Source organism: Panthera uncia (genome assembly GCF_023721935.1).
Source record: "Panthera uncia isolate 11264 chromosome E2 unlocalized genomic scaffold, Puncia_PCG_1.0 HiC_scaffold_19, whole genome shotgun sequence".
NCBI lineage: Eukaryota > Metazoa > Chordata > Mammalia > Carnivora > Felidae > Panthera > Panthera uncia.
Window position 1 is genome coordinate 28,682,090 of NW_026057588.1, and position 20,098 is coordinate 28,702,187.

A 20,098-nucleotide genomic window follows, 5' to 3' on the forward strand; every position below is an offset into this window, starting at 1 on the left:
ATTTTTGAGAGAGCGCGAGCAGGGAAGGGGTAGAGAGAGAGGGGGACAGAGGATCCAAAGTGGGCTCCGTGCTGACAGCAGACACCAGGGCTTGAACTCAAGAACGTGAGATCATGACCTGAGCCAAAATCAAGAGTCCATGCTTACCCAGCTAAGCCACCCAGGTGCCCCAGTACTTTGTGTATTTCTGACACACCCTTATCTCTGCACATTTCTCTCATTCTTCTGTAATATCACCCCCTACCTGGAATGTACCTTCCCCTTTCTTTCACTAGCAAACCCCCTTTTATCATTAGTTTCCTATCTCAAACTTTACCTTTTCTCTGTACCTCCTTTATTCTTCAGTAGACATAAGCACCTCTTCTTTGGTGTTCGCATTACATCTGGCACTAACTTCCACTTTTGCCTTTTAACTGTGTTCATATTCTAACAGTGACACTTTAATGTTGGGGACTGTGTCCACTTTATCTTCAAATCCTAGAACCTAGGAGCACCTGGCATATAATAATTAGAGGTTAGTTCAGAAATTACTGTATCAGGACTTTGCCAAGAGCTCATATGCATTATCCCACTTAATGCTCAACAACAGTAGAGGTAGCTATTAGAATATCTCTATTTTCCAGGCAAGGAAACTAAGGCTAAAAGAGATCAGGTAATTTGCCAGGTGTCTTACAGATAGGTAAGTGGTGGAATCAGTTTTAAAATTTTTGATGCTATGATTTCAAAGTGTGTGCTTTTAACCTCCAAGTTGCCCCACGTTGTTAAATGTTGAAGAAAATTCTGTTTCTGATATATCACACTTCAAAATATTTTGGGAAGTTTTCTCTGTTTGAAATATGGATATCTAAAATAGAATTTCCCTGATAAGCAATTAGCATGATTTGTGGTTAGTATGGTGCTTTAAAATCATGCCCCCTTATCTGTTGAACGAAAAATAAGGAAATGTGGGAGCTCTATAATTTCTATACCTCTGATCAAGAAAAAAAGTTGAAAACACATTTTCATTTTAAACATTTGTATTTAATGGGTGTGTATAAATATTAATATACACATGTACACATACATATGAGAGAGACAGGCAAACTGTGGAAATATAAAAGAAGAGTTTTTAACTTTTTAGGAACATACAGTACAGCTAAGATAGGCCTTAACATAAATGAAATAATGAAAGAGCAATTCATTGTTAAAGTGTTTTAAGTAGGGGAGAAGTGAGGAGTTTGAATTCAGTAAGAGGTAGAAAGGGGGAAAAAAACCCTCATTCCAAATCTACAAGATAATAAATGGATTATTTTAATTATTAACTACAGTTCTATCACCTGACATTTTTCCCATGAAAAATGATTTTGAGCCTGAGAAACAAGTGCTAAAACTTGGCTGCCTTTCTATGCTTAGAAGTATGTTAACTGTAATATTGGTTTGTGTTTGTTCCATTAGAATACAGTTCTTGTCTTGAAAATGTCATTATGGATTTCATGATAGTTATCTTTGGTTGAACATTCATGTGATACAAAATGGAAAAAAGTTTATCATGCCAATCTTAATATGACCAAAAATAGAAATAAGGCAAAAGAGTTCTTACTGTTGGTTCCTTTCCTCTTGAAACAGCAAACTCATTATTACGTTGGGTAAGAAACAAAAAAGAAAGAATGAGTCTTCAGATGAAATATCTGATACAGAGCAGATGCCACGGCACACACTCAAAGAGGAAGACCCTCAAGTGAGTATTACATTTTTTCTGAGAAATGAAGCACTGGTAGAATTATTTAGATAGCATAAAACTGCTTTATGGTTATTTCTACTTTAGTTTAGTAGTAAAACTACATTGTATTACATGGTAGAACTTTAAGACAGCAAAATGTGCTTCTAGCAGTATTGCCATAGAACGTTAGATCTGGGAGGGAACCTACATATCCTCTCTAAACCCTTCATTTTTCAGATAATGAAACCAAAGCCCAGAGAGGTTAAGTAACAGTCCAAAGTCCCTGATGGCTTTTAGTATGGAGAAATATCTAGTGATATTATCCTGTACTTATGGAGTGCTTTTGAGTGAACTTAATGATGGAGATACTGATTTTTAGAATCACATAGAATGATAGAGCAAGTGGATTGAATCGTTCCTAGAGATAATTCCGTTGGTCTGCTTCTGTCAAAGAAAAGATAACCAGTTTTATTAAAAATCCCCTAATGTGGACAAGAATACTGTGCATTTTGCCTTTTTTTTTTTTTTTGAATAGGTGGATATTCAAAATAACCTTGTGAAGTTAAAAAGTCTATATGTAGTGAAGGTCATAATAATTCAGGCCACCCTCTGCTCTCTAATAATTAAAGTACAACTCTAGGCCGTATGGGTGGTGGCAGTTGTTGAATTATGGGGCCAGAAAGCCCCTGAATGGCCTTTCTTCTTCCTTATGCAGCTTCTTATCCAATGGGAGAGTAGTGGCTCAAGGCTCCTGGGCTGCTGCAAGAGTTGAGGTAAGGGCAGTGACTGAAGCTCCTAATATTATATGGCCTGGCTTTTTCTTCACATGTTATCCTTAACCTAGGCAAACTTACAGTTAACTTATTCAACATGAGAAAATTCAGTTGAATTTTTGCTAGGATACTGCTGGCCATTTTTCCACTATTGTTATTGCCAAACAACGAAATGGTAGAATAGGTTAACATGCGCATTTCTTCCGTGCTTTTCGCTGTAGGTTGCTGCATTGCGTTAACACAAAAATATAAATGGGGAAGGAAAGAAATATTTTCTGATAAATGATAATAAATCTATATTATTGATATATTTAAGTGTTCCATTATATGAATGATGGAAAGAGCCATGTAGCTTTCACTTACAATGGACTCTCAAGATTTGAAGGCGTGAAAACTAATTTAAGTTTTAGGTTTAGAGTCAGGTGGAATAAAAATCTAAATGTGATATTTAATTTTTTTACCCTTAATCTTCATATAGAGTACTTCAGTAGTCTGACTATGTTTGCAGACTTAATATTTTTAAAAGCGCATACAGTACATTATGTTAGGATTATTATAGGACACAAGTGACATGTTATCGGAATGATGTGTTGTTTAAAAGCCTGTTTCTGACCTCTTATGTAAAGTGTTGTAGTTTGATCTTTTGAAGCCTCTAAGAAAAACCTAGAAAAATATTCAAAAAAAGAATTTGTCACCATTTTAAATTGTGCTTTCAAAACACTATAGAGAAATAAAGCCAGACAAAAGCACGTTAGCCAAAAATGTGCACACCAAATTAGTTTTTGTATTTTTAAAGTAGTAGAGATATTACATGACAGAGAAAGATAATTTGTTGAGAGTGGCACCTCATATGGCTTGGCCTGATGTGTAGCTGTGTTCTCTAGTGGAATATAATTTATTCCACTGTAATGATTCCAGCTATAATCTTATAGTATCTATAATAATCTTATAATATTCCAGCAATAATCACATAACTCACACTTTTTAATTCATCTTTTAGATTGATAAAGTCTTCATAGGATGAGTATGCAGCTTACGATACGTGCCTCTCATGTTATCTTGTGAAGAATTATCTAAATGTGCACTTTTGTTAGTGCAAAGGATTCTTTCAGGCCACTCATTTACAATTTACGAAAGACCTAAATGAGGCATTTCAAAGTACTAATAGATACCTAAGTGACCAGAAAGGAAACTTTAATGCTGAAAACATCAAATGGAATCTTCTAAAAGTATATCGAATTACTCTTAAACTTCACTACCTAGAAGATTTGTGCCCAATGAGACATAACATTGGTAATACTTGTTATTGTTAGAATAATAAATGTCACTGTTGGTTTATTAATTTAAGCTATTCTTGAGTATTCAGAGCTATATGATGCCTGTAGTAGAACTCTAAATATTCCTTCAGCCTAGTGTTAGATTAGAGATCCATAGAATTTTTCCCTCAAGTAATAGTAATTTTTTTTTCAAAATAAGATGTGGGAAAATTTGGGTTTCTAGAAGTTCCTTTTATTACAACTTTTATATGCCACCTTCCTGTCTCCCATATTAGCAACAGTGTTACCTTGAGTTTTGAAAATGTGTATGTCTTCATGGCCAAGAGATGGTACCCGTCCTACATGAGTCATGAGGTTATCTACTGTATTTGGCTAACCTAAGTCACCATATTAGTACCTTTCTTTCTCTCAGTATTCCACAACTCGAGAAAGAGGCAGAGGCACGTAAAAGGCCACTGCAATTTTTTGAATGCAGTTTGTCCTCAGCCTGCTGCACTGATTGAGGCATTTTTGTAATGGCTATGGAAATACGAAAGGCCTACCAAATTGAGGATATTCGCGGAAACCAAAAGGAAAATGCATAGGTCATTTTGCTGGTTATAATGTGGGGGGATGTCATGGGAGTTACTAAATATATAAAATGGCATAGAAAAAGGAAGGAAGAAGGGGTAGATTTACCAAATATTGAGCAATAGAAAAGTTGGCTGAGATGCTTCCACCCATGAGATTTTAGGGATGTGGGAAAAAAAAGCAAACCTAGGTTCTTTGAAATTTTCAAGCCAATTTGAGATTTTGATTTTATAGTGGGGAAGATCAAATATTAGATATGTAGGGAGGTAAGTAAAGCCATGTGTATTATACCTGATTTTAAATCACTTAGATTACTTTAAAATGTAATACTTTTCAAAAGGCTTACTTCTGCTTTTGATAGTGTTTTTTATTTTTTAAGGGAAGCTAGTAAAGTCAGTAAAAAACAGCTTCCTCTTTCATATACATTAAATTATTTGGTAGATTTACTTGATTATTTTGTGTATCTCTTTTAAAATATTTTACATTATTTCATTCTGTTTTAAACAGAAGTTTGTGGGTTTTGTGGTAACAATTATTTAATATCTTGTTCTAGTTTTATGTCCCCGATTAATTATTTAACCAGTATACATCTGATGCACTTTTTAGGTTTGAAGCAAAAACTGCAAAAGTATTAACAGTTTAAAGTATGTGTTGCCCAAAGTGTGAAATAGCTAAATAAAACATGTCTTTACTCTTCTCAACAATAGTTTCTAAAGACAGGTAATAAAGGTATTACTAATAAAATATATTTTGCCCAAGGTGTGAAGTGGTTAAATAAATCTTTTTTAATTGTAATAATTTCTAAAGAAAAGTAATAATGGTATGACTATTCTTTGTTATTTGAAACGTTAGGAAGTAGAACAAGATTCTGAGCCTGTGGCAAAGGGAAAATTATAATCTTCCTTTAATTAAAAGGAAAAATGAGAAAAGATGGATGTTGAAGACAATTTCAAAAATTTAATGTACAAAATTGCCACACTAGGAGTAATTATTTTTAAAGTCTTTCCTTTAAAATCTGTCATATAAATATGATCCTTATGGTTCATTACAGAAAAGAAGATCAAATCGTCAAATTAAAAGAAAAAAATATGCGGAAGATGCAGAAGGGAAACAATCTGAAGAAGAGCTCAAAGGTTCTATGAAAATAAAAAAGAATTCAGCTCCTTTACCTGGTGAACAGCCTTTACAGTTATTTGTGGTAAGACAGATCTGGGATTATAAGTACAAATCATTTGAAGTCAACATACATTCTTTAAAATACTCTCATTATCTTTCCTCCTAAAATCTGCTCCAACTTTTCCTCCTGGATTCCATATTGTAGTTAAAGGAACCATTAATTATTCAGATCAGAAACCTAGAGATTCATCCTTTCTGTTTTCTTCCTTTGCTTCTTCATACAGTTTATCACCTTGTTTTTCACCCCTTACATATGTATTTCTGAAACTCCTCCAAATGCTATCCTTTTTGCAGAATATTTCTGAATTATAGTCCTGATCATAGTACTTTTCTACTGAAACCTCCTCTAATAGCTCCCCAAGTCTTACAGAATAGAATGATGTGTTTTTAGCCCAGTGCACAGAGCCCTTTGTGTGGATTTTTTTTTTTTGGGGGGGGGGGATGGGAGGGAGGCCTTACCTCATGCCACTTCTTCACAAGCACTGACTCCTCTGGCCTTATGAATATGGGTGCACGCTCTGTATCTCTGAGCATGCATCTTCCTCTCTGCGCGTTCTTGTCACCTTCCTTGTCTGGATTGTGGCCCAGCCACTCACCTGCCAACTGAGTGATCTGACACCTTGGGCAAGCACTTATGTTCTCTGTGCTTGAGCTTCCTGATTGGTACAGTGGAGACAATAATGGTACCTACCTTGTTGTGTACTTGTGAGGGTTAAATGAGTTAATATTTACATGAAGTGCTGATGATCACGCTGAGCCCATTAGGCACAGTACGTGTCCGGTGATGAAGACGCAGGTGCTGACCAGGACAGTAACAACAGTGATGTTTTTCCATTTTTGTATTCCTAACATTTAACACCACACCCGGCACGCATGCTCAATAAACATCCGCTGAATTTTAGTGTGTTCGTAAACCTACAAAGTAGCAACTAAAGGAGTTTTTAAAATGTGACGTCGTATTTTCTTTCTTCCCTCCCATAGGAGAATCCAAGTGAAGAAGATGCTGCAATCGTGGATAAAATCCTGTCTTCTAGAATTACAAAAAAGGAAGTAAGTAATCTCACATTACGTTGCACACTTTACGTGGCCTGAGTGTTACACTCCTAAGTGTTGATTTTATTTCCTTAGGTATCACCTGGCGTGATGATTGATACAGAAGAATTTTTTGTAAAATACAAGAATTAGTAAGTATCTGAGATAGAAAAATAATAGAAAATACTGATTTAAATATAAATTAACATTTAAATATATTAAGTTAAATTATTTTTATTTTATCTGCATTTTAAAGTGTTTAATTAATGCATGAACTTAAAAGGCTGCAAACCCTTTATGTTAAAATTTAAGGGAATTTGGGGACACCTGGGTGGCTCAGTCGATTAGGCATCCAACTTCGGCTCGGGTCATGATCTCACGGTTCGTGAGTTCAAGACCCATGCCAGGCTCTGGGCTGACAGCTCGGAGCCTGGAGCCTGCTTCGGATTCTGTGTCTCCCTTTCTCTCTGCCCCTCCCCTCTCACTGTGTCTCTCTCTCAAAAACAAATAAACATTAAAAAAAAAAAAGTTTAAGGGGATTTTCTTCCAGAAAACACTAATTATTAACATCAAAATGAAAGAATAAAATATTCTTTTACAAATTATAGACGTTACTTGTTATGTTGTTGAACTTTTCAGATTTTATTCCACTTTTTCCTATACTTATGTGACAGAAAGTGTTTTAAATAAAATTACATTGGCTTTGAAATAAGTTAGCTTTCTGATCATAACAAAACTAATACAGTGAAGAAGTAACTGATAAATCACATCTCGTTGCCCTGATGACTTGGTTTACCATTCTGTCTTGTGTGGCAAATTGCACATGTTTATACTACAGTCTCCTTAGGATATAATGATCACAGTGGCTTTATTTTAGAAATTGTACGGAGTCTGTTGGCATTAAATGAAATGATGAGCTGCCTATTCATAAAGTTGAATATTTTGTATTGGATGCTATGATTAAAAATAAATCTAAAAAAACAAAACAAAACATGGTTTTCTCTGTCATTCTAATATATTGCTTTTATAAACATTTTAGCTCCTATCTTCACTGTGAGTGGGCCACAGAACAGCAGCTTTTGAAAGATAAAAGGATCCAGCAGAAAATCAAACGATTCAAACTGAGACAAGCACAAAGAGCACATTTTTTTGCAGACGTAAGAAAAGGAAATAAATGAAACTATTATGTGTTGAACTCTGAACACATTTAGTGTTATTCATCAACAATTTAAGTCTTATTCATTTTAATTCTTAGGCTTCCAAGTTTGATATTTGAATACAAATGCCATCTTCATATAGTAATTTTCTCTCCCCAAATGTAGCTTGGAAACTAGCTGCAGCAGGAGCACTGATAATTCAGAGTGGCAGATAACTCTTCTATTTTTATTTTATTTTTAGTTTTTTCTTGTATTTTTAAAGTCACATGTATTTCAGTACTTAAGAGTTGAATATGAGTGGGTTAATGTCTCAAAGAATTTTATCAGCAGAGTTATTCAAGTAATGGAAATGGTAATGTGGCAAATAAATGGAAATTTAAGATTTTTCAGTACATGAAATATGTTGCATATTTTCTATGCCAGGTGGTGTGTGTATGAACAAAAACATCATAGGAATAATTCACTTGAACGGTCTCACCTATTAGTTGATGGCCTTTTCTGCTCTAAATTTTTTTTCTTTCTTCTTTTAATGGGCTTATTTTAGAGCAGTTTTAGATTCATCTAAATTTTTTTTTAACTTTTTAATTTGAAGATTTTTTTAGAGTTTCTATTTTGAAAATCTTAAGTTGTAAAAATAGTACAATGAATTCACATGCGTATATATCTGTATCTATATCTATCTTTATACTTGAAGTATAGTTGACATACAATGTTATATTACTTTCAGGTGTACAACATAGTGATTCCACTAGTCTGTATGTTACACTGTGCTCACCGCAAGTGTAACTGCCATCTGTCACCATACAGCAATCACAGCACCATTGACTCTATTCCCTATGCTGTACATTTTATTTTCCCACATATATTTTAACACGATTCCCTAAATGTTAACGTTTTACCATGTTTGCTTTTCATTCACATTCGTTCTTCCTCTGCCTCAGTCTCTGCCTCTCTCCCATGAACATTCCTTTTTTCTTAAACCATTTGAAAGCAAGTTGCAAATACATCAGTATTTAAGTTTTCAAGAATTCTGTTACATAATAATATAATTAACATTGATGTCATATTAACCCATCTGCAAACCTTTTTCATATTTCACTAACTGCTCCACTATTTTTATAGCAAAAGATGTGTCTTCATGTTTGTTAAACTGGTCCAGAATCCAATCCAGCATCATATGTTGAATTGTGTTGTCATATTTCTTTTAATTGGTCTTTCTTTGTTTTTCATTACTTGAACATTTTTAAGAGTATAGGTAATGGCGCCTGAGTGGCTCAGTCAGTTAAGCATCTGAATCTTGATTTCGGCTCAGGTTATGATTCCAGGATTGTGGGATCCAGCCCCGCATTGGACTCTGCACTGAACGTGGAGCCTGCTTAGTTAGGATTCTTGTTTTTCTTCCCTCTGCCCCTCTCCCTGCCTTGCTCGCTCGCTTGCTATCTCTCTCTCTCAAAAAAAAAAAAAAAAAGAAAAAAAAAAGAAAAAAAAGAGTATAGGTGGTAAATTTGGTGGCGTCTGATGCTTCCTCGGGATTCAAGTCATGTTAAAAGAACATTGCTATATTGTACACCTGAAACTAATGTAACTCTGTGTATTGACTCCACTGGAATTAAAGTAAAAGACCACCACAGAAATGATACTGTAGCCTTCTCAATAAATCATATCAGGAAGTGCACAATACCTATTTGCCCCATTACTGGTGGTGGTAACTTTAATCACTAGATTATGGTGGTATCCGGCAGATTTTTGCACCATGAAGTTACTCTTACTTCCTTTCTAATTATAAAATCGACTTTAAAAATTTGATGATTCTAATGACCTCCTCAGTTTATGGATGCTGGGAGGTCAAAATTTTTTCACCTCCTCACTCTAATACAGAAATTTCTAATGAGCTAAAGATTTTAGAAATACTTAATAATCTTTTAACTTTTCACAAAGACTAATTTTTCTCACTTGACTCAGGTACAACATAAATTGGAACTATGCAGATTGTCTTAAAGTACCTCGTTACCATTCTGATGTTGGGCAGTGTCTTTGTTATCAAGAGATCCCGAGATGATACCATTGTTCAGGAAGGATTTGAGACAGTGAAGAGAACTAAAGACAGAACCATGGAGCACTACAGTATTTAAAGGTTAAGCAGAGGAGGAGAGGCAGCAGAGATAGTTGAGAAGGGCTATTGAAAGTAAGGCGTTGAGGAATGAGTAGGAAACAGCCAGGCAGACAAGAGAAGGAACAACAATCCATTCAGAAGGGAGAAGAACGAGTATAAAAACATGGAGGTGTGCCATAACATGGAGTTTGAAAAGGCTGTGTTTTTGTACTTTGGGAGCATGAAATCTGGGGTACAGCTGTGCCAAGCAGTAGGAGGTGAGGCTGGAGGAAAAGGTACGATCCTGTTTATTCCGCACAAACCAATGTGGGCCTGATCCCCAAACAAGGGAGGGTCACTGAAGGATTTGAAGCAGGGGAGCCATGGGTAAGATTTATATTTGAGAAAGATCACCCGAGGGTCAATGTGAAAATGGATTAAAGGGAGGCAAGAAGGTAGTCGAGGACTAGTTAGGAGGTTGTCAGAGTCCACGTAAGAAGTGACGAAGCAGGGAGAATGAGGAAGGAGGAACCAATCTGAGCTGTCATTAAAGGCAGAATCTATAAGAATTGATGACTTATTAGATGTGGGAGATTAAAAAAGAGAAAGAATCTGAGCTGACTTCTCCATGTCTGACTTGTGTAACTGGGAATAAGGAGGTGGGGGCAGTGCTGTGTTATCACTAGCCTAGTAGGAAACTGCAGGAAAGAAGTGCACATAGGTTGAAGAGTAAATGAGTGCAATTTGAGGTCACTCAGATAGAGAGTCCTCATTCATTTAAGTCATTGGGTCCTGGGCCCAGGAATCATCAGTAGATCAAGAATGTTTGATACAACTGATAGATGGGCCTACAGGTGGGGTGGTTGGCCTCCAACACATAGACCTGAGGAAAGTGGCAAAAGAAAGGTACAGAGACCCTTTATGGAAAATTTTAAGGAACGTGTCTTCTAGAGGAAGCTACTTGTCCAAGGTACCTTATTTTTTAGTGTTATTTGGTTGCTTTTATTATATGTAACATGCTGATTCATAGTATAGACAAACATCGTAGGTATCTTTTGGAAATTAAAAGGGAAGTATCCCATTCATTGAAAATTTAATTGAAATCAAACTTACGTTTGCTGTATAGAAAATAGCTAGTTAAATTGTGTTTGTAATGCTTTTATCTTTCTACTTCTTTGTCAAATATCGATCAAGTTACTTTTTAATTATAGATGGAAGAGGAACCATTTAACCCAGACTACGTTGAAGTAGACAGAGTGTTAGAAGTCTCTTTTTGTGAAGATAAAGACACTGGTGAGGTAAATATTTAGTTAAAAAAAATTAAAAACCTAAACTTGCCAAATGTTAAAACCAACTGTTCTTGAAAAATTAATGACCTAAAAACACTGAAAAATGTTTCCTTAGTTTTTATGGATGTAGGGTGAGTATATTGAAACTGTTTCTAGCTACTCTTTTTCAAAATGGTAAAATGAAAAATTTTTTTTTACAGCCTGTTATTTACTACTTAGTAAAGTGGTGCTCATTACCGTATGAAGATAGTACTTGGGAACTAAAAGAAGATGTAGATCTTGCAAAAATAGAAGAGTTTGAACAGTTACAAGCTTCAAGGCCTGACACAAGACATTTGGTAAGAACTGCGTCTTAGACAACTTCATAAAATCTTAACACTTCTCTGTTCAACAGGTTTTATGTAGTCTTTGCATTTTTAATTTCGTTTTTGGCACACAGTGAATACTGTATTTTAAAAATTGCTACATAATATCTTATGTATGTTAATTTATTCCTCTAAAAACTGGGTATTCCAGTTTTTGGCTGTCATAAACAATGCGAACATTGAACATGGAGCCCTTGTACGAGTGTCTGTAAGACAAATCTGAAGTGTAATCACTTGGTCAGAGCATATGTGCATTTATAATTCTGATGACTATTGCCTTCAGATTTCCCTCCAGAAAAGTTGCAAATGCTTCTACCTTATCTCTGAATTTAACAGTGTCCCACTACTTTTTCTCTCAGGTCATTTATAAAAATATCAAGAATAGGGGCACCTGGGTGGCTCAATCAGTTAAGTGTCCAACTCTTGATTTCAGCTCAGATCACGATCTTACAGGGTTCATGAGTTGGAGCCCTGTAATGGACTTCGCGCTGGCAGTGTGGAGCCTGCTTGGGATTCTCTCTCTCTCCTTCCCCCACTTGCTCTCCCTCTCTCTCTAACATAAGTACATAAACAATAAAAAATACATCAGGAATATCAGTTTCACTGGCCCCTGGGTGGCTCAGTCAGTTAAGTGTCAGACTCTTGATTTCAGCTTGGTCATGATCTCACAGTTGATGAGATGGAGTCCCGCATCGGACTCTGTGCAGATGGTGCAGAGCCTGCTTGCGGTTCTCTCTTTTTCTCTCTCTCTCTGCCCCTCCTCTGCCCACACGTGTGCGTGCGCGTGCGCACGCACACACTCATTCTCTCTCAAAAATGTATCCGTTTCAGCTCTAGGTGGAGTTATTAATTCTCTGTATGTATAAATTAAGGAAAAAATCCTTATTACACTCACCTTTTCCTTTTCTATAAACCAGTTAATTCTCTATAACTAAATAGTTCATCTCTTTCAATAATAGCTTTATTTTAAAAGAACCTTTCAGGGTCACCTGGGTGGCTCAGTTGGTTGAGCATCTTACTTTGGCTCAGGTCATGATCTCACAGTTTGTGGATTCAGGCCCCGCATCGGGCTCTGTGCTGGCAACTCAGAGCCTGGAACCTGCTTCGGATTCTGTGTCCCCCTCTCTCTCTGCCCCTCCCTGTTCACATTTTGTCTCCATCTCCCTCAAAAATAAATAAACATTAAAAAAATTTTTTTTTTACATTAAAAAAAAGTTTTTTTTTAATTTTTTTTTTTTTAACGTTTTTTTATTTATTTTTGAGACAGAGAGAGACAGAGCATGAACAGGGGAGGGGCAGAGAGAGAGGGAGACACAGAATTGGAAACAGGCTCCAGGCTCTGAGCTGTCAGCACAGAGCCCGACGCGGGGCTCGAACTCACAGACCGTGAGATCATGACCTGAGCCGAAGTCGGACACTTAACCGACCGAGCCACCCAGGCGCCCCTAAAAAAATTTTTAAAGAAACTTTTATATGGAATGTTGGTAAAAAGCCTACATAAATTAAGTACATTGGTTTTTGTTTGTTTTTTTTTGTTGTTGTTGTTGTTGTTGGGTTTTTTTGTTTGTTTGTTTGTTTGTTTTGGCTGGGACAGTACTAGTCTCTTCCCTGGTCAAAAAAAATTAAAAAAACTTGAACAGGTTATTGACTTTTCTAATACAGAAACTAGAATTCTAGAAGGCTCTGGCAAGTTGTGTTATTGCTAATAATTCTATAATTTTTTACTTTGATTTATTTTCTTTTTCTTTTTAAATTTTCTTTTTATAATTTACTCCAAATTAGTTAGCATATAGTGCAACAATGATTTCAAGAGTAGATTCCTTAATGCCCCTTACCCATTTAGCCCATCCCCCCTCCCACAACCCCTCCAGTAACCCTCACTTTGTTCTCCATATTTAAGACTCTCTCCTGCTTTTTCCCCCTCCCTGTTTTTATACTATTTTTGCTTCCCTTCCCTAATGTTCATCTGTTCTGTGTCTTAAAGTCCTCATATGAGTGAAGTCATATGATATTTGTCTTTCTCTGACTAATTTCGCTTAGCATAATACCCTCCAGTTCCACCCACGTAGTTGCAAATGGCAAGATTTTGTTCTTTTTGATTGCCAAGTAATACTCCATTGTATGTATGTACCACATCTTCTTTATCCATTCATCCATTGATGGACATTTGGGCTCTTTCCATACTCTGGCTATTGTTGATAGTACCGCTATAACTATTGGGGTGCCTGTGTCCCTTCGAAACAGCATACCTATCTCCCTTGGATAAATACCTAGTACTGCAATTGCCGGGTCATAGGGTAGGTCTATTTTTAATTTTTTGAGGAACCTCCATACTACTTTCCAGAGTGGCTGTAGCAGTTTACACTCCCACCAGTAGTGCGACTTGCACCAGTACTGCAAGAGAGATCCTCTTTCTCTGCATCCTCACCAACATCTGTTGTTGCCTGAGTTGTCAATGTTAGCCATTCTGGCAGGTGTGAGGTGGTATCTCATTGTGGTTTTCATTTGTATTTCCCTGATGATGAGTGATGTTGAATAATCTTTTACTTTTAATTCCTAAAATTGTTTATTTCAACTCTAAAACATAAGATTATTCTGTGAATCCAGTTTTGGGGCCAACCAAAAGAAATTCACAATGAGACCTATTATGATTTTATTAAATATTTTGTCCTGTCCTCTTTCAAATGTAATTTGGTCACAGAAATTTCTTACTTCACCGAAGAGGGAATTTATACATGGAAAGGCAGGCACAGATCACTTTTCAGTTAGCATCACAGTGAGGAAGGCTGCCATGAAAAATGTGGAGATATGATGTAAGAGTAGGAAATAAATTAATTGTTCATGGAATAGATCATATTTTTATAATAACTCTTTTCTGTTCTTCTTAATTTATCTCTCAGTAATATCCATCATCTGTTACCAAGAGAACAGCAGCCTTACCCCCATTCCTTTGACTACAGAATGCCTTCCCTTGTACTGGGAAGCAAAAGTGTTAACTAGTTAAGGGAGGGGTGGGTCAAGGGATATAATGGAAAGGAAAGATTTTCTTTTTGGAACTGGGGACTGTGCCTCAGTGGTAACCTAGTGTTTTAGCCTCATCAGTCAGTGATCCTCAGTCAGAAGTGCATATCAGAATCACTTGGGAACTTTTCAGAAATTCAAGATGCCTGGTTTTCTATTTCCTGGCTTCAGAATCAGAATGTCTCAGAGCAGACCCCAGGCAAAAGTGTTTTTAAAAAAGATGATTTTGATACACATGACTGAGAAAAGCACTGCCTTAGTCCTTGATAAAGGGAGATTAGCCATTAGAAACAATCCCCTTAATTCATGTACCACATGCATTTGACAGTGGTGCAAGCATAGTTAAATACTGTAGGAGGTAAGTGGATTTTTGCTAGGTTATTATTAAATAAAACAACATATAAAACATGTAAAGTGTTTTTAGAGATTCTGGAAATTCAAGTTCACTGGATACCATTTAAGAAATGTTTTCTTTAGTAAAACCCTGATTGTATTTAGTTCCAGCAGAGCTTTAATTGCCAGCTGTTTTCAGATTACTAATAGCCTATTTTGTTTTTCTTTCACGATTACCATATGCTGACCCTGACCATCCTGGTAATTTTTAGAGGTGTCATTTTGTTGATTAGTAACAATATACTCTCACTTGCAAGTGGGAGACCATAGGAAACCTTGCATTTGTTTCTCAGAAATGTATTTATCCTCCTGAGACCTAGACCCTACTAGTTTGGGGCTAGAATATTGTTCTCTCTCCACCCATCCATCAGTCTTAAGAAAGTTTATGTCTTGGCTATCCAGAATAAATTCATGACAGAGCTTTTTATTACTGGGGAAGAAAAAATATATTGAAAAGTGGGACTAAAGTATATATGTAAATGATTTTTTTTTTTGCATACAGTGTTATGCTTCTAGATTTTTTTTCAAAGAAATTCGTTGTACCATGAATATCAAAAGTGGTATAGAGAAGTATGGTAGATTTAAAATATGAGTGAAAATTCGATATACATCATCCTTTTTAGTCATCTGCCTCTGCACTAGTCCTGGGGTGTAGCCAGGTGAGTCCACGTGAGCACCTGAAGAAGAGTCTCTCAGTTAGCTATGTAGCCTTGTGGGTTTCATGGATGCAAGCCCTATTGGGTTTCAAAGCTAGATGTTTTGGGGGCTCATCTCTCAGGTTCAGATCTTAAAAGTTGGGGTACCAATATACAGCATTTAAACCATTTGCTTCTCAGGGAGAAGCTTAGAGTTGTAAGTTCCTTCCTGATTATGGGTCACTACACAGGGCACTGGGTTTATGGCGAGATTGTGTCTCAGCCTGTCTCACCTGTTTTTTTCTCATTTGCCTGATGTGTAGGAGTTACTCAGCTAGTTTTGGAGTTGCTTTCAGAGGAAATTGTTGCATACGTAGTTGTAGATTTAGGGTGTCCGTGGGAAAAGGTAAGTTCAGGTTCTTCCTCTGTCATCATCTTGAACCAGACCCAGCTACATCATATTTCTAAAAGATAGTTTGAGTTTGAAGCAACATGCACTAAATTGCATATTTGAAGTATACGGTTGGGTAAGTTTTGATGTCTGAAACCATCACTATTATCAAGATAATGAACTATCCATCACTCCCATATTCTCATGCCCCTTTGTAATCCCTCTCCCCAAAATCTTCCTTCCTCTAACCCCATTCCCCACCTGTAGGCAATTACCGATCTTCCTTATGTCACTATGAATTGTTTTAAATGTTCTTATACTGTTCTTTTTGTATGACTCCTTTCATGTAGCATTTGAGATTCATGTTATTGCATGTATTGATAGTTCATTCATTCCTTTACATTACTGAGTAGGATTTGTTGTAATATCCCACAATTTGTTTATCCATTCGTCTGTTGATGAATACTTGTGTTGGCTATTAGAACTAAGGTATTATGGACTTTAGTATACAAGTCTTTGTCTAGACATGAGTTTTCATGTCTCTTCAGTAAATACGCATGAGTAAAATGGCTGGGTCATATGTTCGGTGTTCTGTTTAATTTTTTAAGAAACTGCCAAACTTTTTCCTAACTGGTCATACCATAATACATTCTCCACAGCATTGTATAAGAGTTCTAGTTGCTTCACATCCTTGTCAACACTTGATATTGACAGTCTTTTTAATCTTAGCCATTCTAATATGTATATGATGGTACGACATTGTGATTTTATATGCATTTCCTAATGATTAATGATGTTTAGGATCTCCTCATGTGTTTATTTGCCGTTAGTGTATTTTCTTTAACAAAGAGACGTTTAAATATTTTGCCTATTTTTTATTGGCTTGTTTGCTTTCTTATTATTTAGCTCTAAGAACTATTTATGTGTTCTATATATAAGTCCTTTATCAGATATATGATTTGTAAATTTTAGCTCCTAGTCTGTGGCTTGTCTTTTCACTTCTTACCAATGTCTATAAAAGAGCAAAAGTTCCTAATTTTGATTAAGTCCAGTTTATCTGTCTTTTCCTTATGGACCATACTTTTGGTATTATATCTAAGAAATCTTTGCTAGAAATTTTTATTTAGTTTTAGGTAACATTTAGGTCTATGATGAATTTTTTTTATGCTTTATTTTTTAAATTTATAATCCATGTTAGTTAGCATATACTGCAAAAATGATTTCAAGAATAGTTTCCTTAATGCCCCTTACCCATGTAGCCCATCCCCCCTCCCAAAACCCCTCCAGCAGCCCTCTGTTTGTTCTTCATATTTAAGAGTCTCTCATGTTTTGTCCTCCTCCCTGTTTTTATATTATTTTTGCTTCCCTTCCCTTATGTTCATCTGTTTTGTATCTTAAATTCCTCATATGAGTGAAGTCATATGACATTTGTCTTTCTCTGATTAATTTCGCTTAGCATAATAACCTCTAGTTCCATCCACATAGTTGCAAATAACCAGATTTCATTCTTTTTGATTGCCGAGTAATACTCCATCGTATGTATATGTATATGTGTGTGTGTGTGTGTGTGTGTGTGTGTGTGTGTGTGTGTGTGTGTATGTGTATGTGTATACACACACCACATCTTCTTCATCTGTTGATGGACATTTGGGCTCTTTTCATACTTTGGCTATTGTTGATAGTGCTGCTATAAATAACATTGGGGTGCATGTGCCCCTTTGAAACAGCACACCTGTATTCACTGGATAAATACCTAGTGCAATTTCTGGGTCATAGGGTACTTCTATTTTTTGAGGAACCTCCATACTATTTTTCCAGAGTGGCTGCACCAGCTTGCATTCCCACCAGCAGTGCAAGAGATCCTCATTCTCCACATCTTCACCAACATCTGTTCTTGCCTTAGTTGTTTATGTTAGCCATTCTGACAGGTGTGAGGTGGTATCTCATTGTGGTTTTGATTTGTATTTCCCTGATGATGAGTGATGTGAACATTTTTTCATGTGTTGGTTGGCCATCTGGATGACTTTGGAGAAGTGTCTATTCATGTCTTTTGCCCATTTCTTCACTGGATTATTTGTTTTTTGGGTGTTCAGTTTGGTAAGTTCTTTATAGATTTTGGATACTAACCCTTTATCTGATATGTCGTTTGCAAATATCTTCTCCCATTCCATCAGTTGCCTTTTAGTTTTGCTGCTTGTTTCTTTCATTGTGCAGAAGCTTTTTATTTTGATGAGGTCCCAATAGTTCATTTTTGCTTTTGTTTCTCTTGCCTCTGGAGACGTGTTGAGTAAGAAGTTGTTACGGCTGATATCAAAGAGGTTTTTACCTGCTTTCTCCTTGAGGATTTTGATGGCTTCCTGTCTTACATTTAGGTCTTTCATCCATTTTGAATTTATTTTTGTGTATGGTGTAAGAAAGTGACCAGGTTCGTTTTTCTGCATGTCGCTGTCCAGTTTTCCCAGCACCACTTGCTGAAGAGACTGTCTTTATTCCATTGGATATTTTTTCCCGCTTTGCCAAAGATTAGTTGGCCATACTTTTGTGGGTCCATTTCTGGGTTATTTGTTCTGTTCCATTGATCTGAGTGTCTGTTTTTGTGCCAGTACCATACTGTCTTGATGATTACAGCTTTGTAATACAGCTTGAAGTCCAGGATTGTGATGCCTCCAGCTTGGTTTTCTTTTTCAAGATTGCTTTGGCTATTCTGGATCCTTCCTTGTTCCACATAAGTTTTAGAATTGTTTGTTCTATCTCTGTGAAGAATGCTGGTGTTATTTTGGTAGGGATTGCTAGGTCAATGATGAATTTTTAGTTAATTTTTACATATAGTATATGTAACGATCAAAGTTCATTTTTTGCTTATGGGTATCCTATTGTTCTAGCATCATTTTGGGGGGAAAATAATTATTTTTAGTCCACTAAATTGCCTTTCCTACTTTGTCAGAAATCAATGGATTTCATACATGTGGGTGTATTTTTAAACCCTCTGTCCTGTTCCACTGACCTATTTGTTATCTTTACAACTGTTCCACCCAGTCTCGATTCTTTAACTTCTACAAGTCTTGAAATCATTATAAATCCTCCAACTTTATTATTTTTCAAATATTTTGGGATCTTTCTAGTCTTTTGCATTTACATATGGTTTTAGAATCAGCATGTCAATTTCTACAAAAACATTGCTGGGATTTGGTTGGGTTATGTTGAATCTGTTTTTCAGTTGGAAGGTATTAACAATAATGTTGAGACTCAGTCTCTGAAAGTCCATTTATTTACCTCTTTAATTTCTCTCAGCAATGTTTTATAGTTTTAAATATACCACTCTTACATGATTTTGTGAGATGTATTCCTAAATAGTGCATATTTTGGATGCTGTTATGATAATTTTTAATGTGTTTGTAATTGTTTCTATGATGTAGAATATAGTTTTCTGTATATTGATCTTGTGTCATGCAACCTTGCTAATAAAATCACTGTTTAGTTTATCTTTGTTGTAGATTCCACAGGATTTGTCCATAGACAAATCATGTCTTCTTCGAATTTAGTTTTACCTCTTCATTTCTAATCTTAATGCCTTTTATTTCTTTTTCTTGATTGATTGCACATGTTAGAACCTGCAGTACAATGTTGAATAAAAGTGGGGACAGTGCACATGCTTACCTTTTTCCATTCTTTTTTTTTTTTTTAATTTTTTTTTAACGTTTATTTATTTTTGAGACAGAGAGAGACAGAGAATGAACAGGGGAGGGGCAGAGAGAGAGGGAGACACAGAATCCAAAACAGGCTCCAGGCTCTGAGCGGTCAGCACAGAGCCCGACGCGGGGCTCAAACTCAGGGACCGTGAGATCATGACCTGAGCCGAAGTCGGACGCTTAACCGACCAAGCCACCCAGGCACCCCACCTTTTTCCATTCTTAAGGAGATAACATTCAGTCTTTAATCATTAAGTATGATGTAAGCTTTGGCTCTTTTCGTAGATGTACCGTATCAGGTGAGGAAGTTCCCATCTATTCAAAATTTAATGAGAATTTTTATCAGGAACAGGTATTAGACTTTTTAAATCCCTTTTCTGCATCTTTTGAGATTATCTACTTTTGTCTGTTGATCAACATTGATTAATTTTCAAATTTAAACTACTTTCCATTCCTGGGAAAAATTCACTTGGTCATGATGTATTACCCTTTTCAATATTGGATCCCATTTGTTAAAATTGTGTTATGAAATTTGCATC

General features: G+C 36.1%; 1 protein-coding gene across 11 annotated transcripts in view; it reads left to right on the forward strand.

The window, feature by feature from the left end:
- Positions 1-20,098, forward strand: part of CHD9 (chromodomain helicase DNA binding protein 9) — a 233,508-nt gene that overhangs the window by 137,091 nt on the left and 76,319 nt on the right. For 10 of the 11 annotated variants that reach the window (XM_049621122.1, XM_049621121.1, XM_049621124.1 and 7 more), the window contains 7 exons: positions 1,606-1,717; positions 5,371-5,517; positions 6,477-6,545; positions 6,624-6,679; positions 7,567-7,684; positions 10,988-11,074; positions 11,266-11,403. In XM_049621122.1, the coding sequence (XP_049477079.1) occupies positions 1,606-1,717; positions 5,371-5,517; positions 6,477-6,545; positions 6,624-6,679; positions 7,567-7,684; positions 10,988-11,074; positions 11,266-11,403 (727 nt within the window). Of the gene's footprint in view, positions 1-1,605; positions 1,718-2,414; positions 2,473-5,370; positions 5,518-6,476; positions 6,546-6,623; positions 6,680-7,566; positions 7,685-10,987; positions 11,075-11,265; positions 11,404-20,098 lie in introns of all 11 variants that reach the window. The other variant, XM_049621132.1, reaches the window with a different exon arrangement.